Source organism: Arachis hypogaea, chromosome 11 (genome assembly GCF_003086295.3).
Source record: "Arachis hypogaea cultivar Tifrunner chromosome 11, arahy.Tifrunner.gnm2.J5K5, whole genome shotgun sequence".
Classification (NCBI taxonomy): Eukaryota; Viridiplantae; Streptophyta; class Magnoliopsida; order Fabales; family Fabaceae; genus Arachis; species Arachis hypogaea.
Window position 1 is genome coordinate 96,278,620 of NC_092046.1, and position 4,509 is coordinate 96,283,128.

Genomic DNA, 4,509 nt, shown 5'->3' on the forward strand with positions numbered 1-4,509 from the left:
TTATAAAAACAATCATTAATACAAATAAATCAGAGATAGTTGTCATGCATTATTGTTTGATTAGTTCTAAAATTTTTAAAAATTTAATTGTCAAAAATATATTTGATACAAACTAAAAAGTTTTCAATAAAATAAAAAAAATTTAAATTATTTTTAAAACTTTTTTTAACAGATTAAAAAAATATATATATTACCCAAAGTTTTAAAATTGATGAATCTATGTATTTGATATTTATCATATCCTGTATCTACTCCAGTATTCGTGCATAAATTAAGTTTGGGTGTAGATCAAGCCTGCCATTGGTAGTGTTAAGGAAATGTACCACAAATGTAAAAACATCTCTGCCATCATGAGGAAAAGAAACAACACGCGTTGCATAATGATTATCATAAGACATTTTCGTCAACGATAATTGGGAAACAGGAAAAGTGAAAAGATGATTCCCCAAAAAATGATTTTAGGAATGTTCATTAGGAGATCATTAGTATGTAAAGTGAAAAGATGGAATCAAACCATCATTTTCCTAAATAATGATATACACAACAAAATCACTACAAAACTGGAGAGAAAAAGGAACGGTCAAGAAAAAGTGACCCCCTCTCTCTAAACAAAAACGAACAAACTTAACTAAATGGCTTGTTATGTAAGTAACAAAATTTTACAACGAAAACTAAGTAGTCTTTGGTTTAGTTCTGGTCACCCTGGAGTAGAAGAAAACACCAGCAAGAGCTATAGCAGTTCCTGCAGATTAAAAGAACAATTTACAATCTTAGTATACAGCAACTTTAACACAAATTTTCTTCACATAGAAGAAATTCTTACCAATTGCATTGACAAGTGAGACAGGTGTACGGAAGAACAAGACAGAGCTCACAATAACCACAACTCTCTTAGCACAATTTGCCACGGAGTGGGTAACAGGTGACACCCACTGCAATATCATGTAAGCAACCTGCACACAAACACACCCATTCACGAAAACAAAAAAGGTTATATAATTCAGTCCAAAAATACAGAATGACTTTAGATAAATTTAGAGACTAGACCTTATTTCTGTTTCTATGACTTGGTAACAAATTATGATACATGGATACCGGACACGCATATATTTTTTAGATAATGATATTTTGATATTTTATTGATATTAAAACATAAATTAATTTTTTAATTATTTGTAGTGTTTTATTTTAATTATATAAAATATTTAAAATATTTTTTGTTTTAATAAATAATAATATGTATTATTTTTAAATTTATTCAAGAATACATATTAATAATAAAGTTGGACACACTGATATGTGATGGTATTTAAATGTGTCCAAATGTGTCTCCAAACAATTTTTTATTTTTTATTAAGACACGATTAGACACAATAGACACACGTGTCGGACGAATGTCAAATAGTGTCGTATCCGAAATGTGTCTGACATGCGGACACGGCAACTCAGCAAAGTGTATATAATTGATAGGTAACAAATACTATAAGTTCTTGACTAAGCAAACTTCCCAAAGGTTTTAGTATTTCGTGAGAGAATACTCAAGAGTTCAATCTAGTATGTCAAAAAGTATTTTACATCAAACAGTAGTCTGATAAGTTTGCGTTTTTAATTTTTCTTTTTTCATTTTCATTACTTCTATTTTTATGATTGTATATACAGCAAAAGTAAAGAAAAAATATTTACTATTTTCATTGTTTCTTTGACAAATCAGACTGAGTTTTTTGTTTTAAGTTATTGCTCATGAGTTATGATTTATGAATATAAGAGAAAAACTCACTTGTTGATATGCATGGAAACAGAATGCAGCAAGAAGAGATCTGATGTACACTTGTTTAACATTTAATCCCTGTCAACAAAGATCAAGTGAGAACATATATTAGTCCCCTCAACACCATAGAACATAGTATATTCTGGTTTATGAGAATGCTAATTGCTAACACCAATTGTATCAATTTTAAGTTTTAACCCTCAAGTAATATTATACTTATACTCACAGCGGAATGCAGATAAGCAGGGGTAAATATGAAACCCTCCATAATGAGAGTCAAAGGTGCCGTCAATAGGAAGGACATAACTGTAATTATTGAGAAGAGGGTAATGTTGTCCATTGATTCCTAACAAGAACAAAATGACTTGTCAATGTCATTTTCTGCTTGTATATGACATACAAGTTAACAGTATCAATAGGCAAAAAATATTAACATAAGTGGAATTCATGCAAAACTTTTGGAAATGGCTTTAGATTGTTACCTCCTCCTTAACCATGAGCTTTTTGCTAAGAACATTACGAGATTGATTTGACAAATTAGAAGCCATTGCACTCCAAAATCCAGTCCTTTATATATCATGCCGGGAAAAAATATGCACAAATGAGAATTCAAACGACAAAAGCATTCTAGTAAATATTTTCAGTTTAATTACTTATAGTTTCACCAAATTTATAATTAACTCCCTATACTTTAAAAGCTTTTAATTTTGTTCCTATACACTCTTCTGTTCCACCAGAAGGAGGGAGATCGTACCAATTGAAAGAGGCCTCGGTAGCAGAAGCCAGTGCCACCCCACCAGCAATAGGCACAAGGGAGCCAATCACCAATGCAGTTGGCATCTATAAGGAAGTTCGAATTAAAAAAGAGTTATTAAGATTAGAAAACAGAAATGACAATTGAATATTAAAAATTCAATGTGTTCATTTTTTTTATTCAGCTAATTACAATTATTATAAGGATGCTAGGATTAAGCAATAACCTCTCGAAGGAACATAGCAGAAAGGATCACAGAGAAGAAAGGCTCCATTGCCTTTATTGTATGTGTGAAAGACACAGCAACCTTGCCAAGACTCATATTAGTGAAAAGATTCCCCAAAGTATGTACCACAGCTAGTGGCAATATGGCTGCAAGCTACCATGCCAACCAAGAAGAAAAAATTATACATACACCCAAAAACATAATCAAACACATCAAGTAAAAATAATAAAACATATAAGAGTAGCATAACAGGCAACAACAACAACAACAACAATAACAGCAACAACTCATTTGAATACATATTACAATTTAAATACCTGAGCACTACTGAGGTTTGGCCTCTTGTAAAGATTGGAACACCACATAAAGGACACAAGGGCAGCCCCAACAGCAAATTGAACCGCGGTGACAGTTATAGGAAAATGGTACACCTTCAATACCTATATGATTATAGCCAACATCACAGCATGAACAAGGTTAAGTACGAATTCAGATTTACTTTTAAGACCCAAGACGAAAAGTTCATGATGATATGTGAGTGTTGACCTGTTTGTTGTAGATGTTGAAGTATATGTTAAAGATGATCCAAAGACCAAACAAGGCTCCTAGCTTCAAAGCTCTGAGCAAAACGTCGCCGCCGGCGCTGCGGTTTTCGCTGGCACTCTCCGCGGCAGCCTTGGGGACGAAGCGATCGGAGGGTAGTTTGAAAGAGGATGAAGAAGAAAGAGGCCATGATGGTGTTGCTGGTTGGCGTAGGAATGAACATGAAAATGAAGAATCCACATTGATGAGGTTGGCTTTGGAACTGAAAGAGGAAATGGAAGAAGAAGAAGCGAGGGAAAGATGGTGGAGGAAGGGTTTGCGGAAAGGGGTGAGGGAGAGAGTGAAAGCCGAGCTCTGCATGTTTGAAAATCCGATAGAACAGAGCACCAACGGCTCGTTAAGGTTAAGATTTATTGTCGTAAATTATAGTTTGACTCTCATGAACCACTTTTCCTAAGGTTGCATTCCTTTTGGCAAACCTTAGGGAATATGAAATTAATCAAGGAAAGGTTGTGTGAATCTCAATAGTTCTCGTTATCTTTTCAAAATTATTATTGGTATGTTAGATATTTCTAAAAATGTAAATAAAATATATGGTTATTATTAATTAATTATAATCACGGACGGACCAAGCACAACAATGAGGGGCACTCCACGGTGTTTTTAATTTTTGTTTTAAAAAATATAGTTATATATAATATGTTTCCACTTTAAATTTTAAATAACCCTACTATAAATAAAATAAATTCAATTAGTTAAAGTGTTAAATTTCTTTTTTTATTATTTTATCATTTTGACTATTATTTAACCTAATCAAATTTAATTATTGTACCATCACTTTTTTATTCTCTTAAACTCTCTTTTTATTTTTATATTTTCAACCTTCTTTTTCTATTCCTTGTCTAATGGTCATCTTCTCTTCATCAAAAAGTAAATTTTAAATTCTCCAATTTTTTTATATAGCTCTTCATGACTTTATGTATCTTTCAATTTCATTATTTTTCTTTTTGATATTTTCAATTGCAATTTTTAATTCAAACAATTATAGTTTAGGTATTAATCTAATATTTTATTTTTTTTCGTGACTTTATATATTTTATTTTATTCTCGATTTATTCATCCTTATTACTTATTTTTTATCTTTTGTTCTATTATATGTACCTATGTTGCATATAAAATTTTAAAATAAACTGATTAATTTACTAATTTAGAATATAT

General features: G+C 31.3%; 1 protein-coding gene across 1 annotated transcript; it reads right to left on the minus strand.

Annotated features, from left to right (window-relative positions):
- Positions 1–441: 441 nt before the first annotated feature.
- On the minus strand, positions 442–3,956 carry LOC112722307 (triose phosphate/phosphate translocator, non-green plastid, chloroplastic). The gene is made up of 9 exons (XM_025773286.3): positions 3,295–3,956; positions 3,066–3,188; positions 2,749–2,901; positions 2,523–2,608; positions 2,251–2,335; positions 1,995–2,114; positions 1,778–1,846; positions 824–953; positions 442–742 (listed from the first exon to the last, which is right to left on the minus strand). The coding sequence occupies exons 1-9, from the start codon at positions 3,649–3,651 to the stop codon at positions 672–674; spliced, it is 1,194 nt and encodes a 397-aa protein (XP_025629071.1). The 5' UTR covers positions 3,652–3,956; the 3' UTR covers positions 442–671.
- Positions 3,957–4,509: the final 553 nt, after the last annotated feature.

What these genes read in the sequence shown, in the direction of transcription:
- LOC112722307 (XM_025773286.3), bottom strand. Translation starts at nt 3,651, where the DNA reads ATGCAGAGCTCGGCTTTCACTCTCTCCCTCACCCCTTTCCGCAAACCC. An exon ending in CAAACCTCAGTAGTGCTCAG is followed by an intron (nt 2,902 to 3,065) that starts GTATTTAAATTG and finishes TTGGCATGGTAG; the next exon opens with CTTGCAGCCATATTGCCACT. An exon ending in CTGCTTATCTGCATTCCGCT is followed by an intron (nt 1,847 to 1,994) that starts GTGAGTATAAGT and finishes CTTTGTTGACAG; the next exon opens with GGATTAAATGTTAAACAAGT.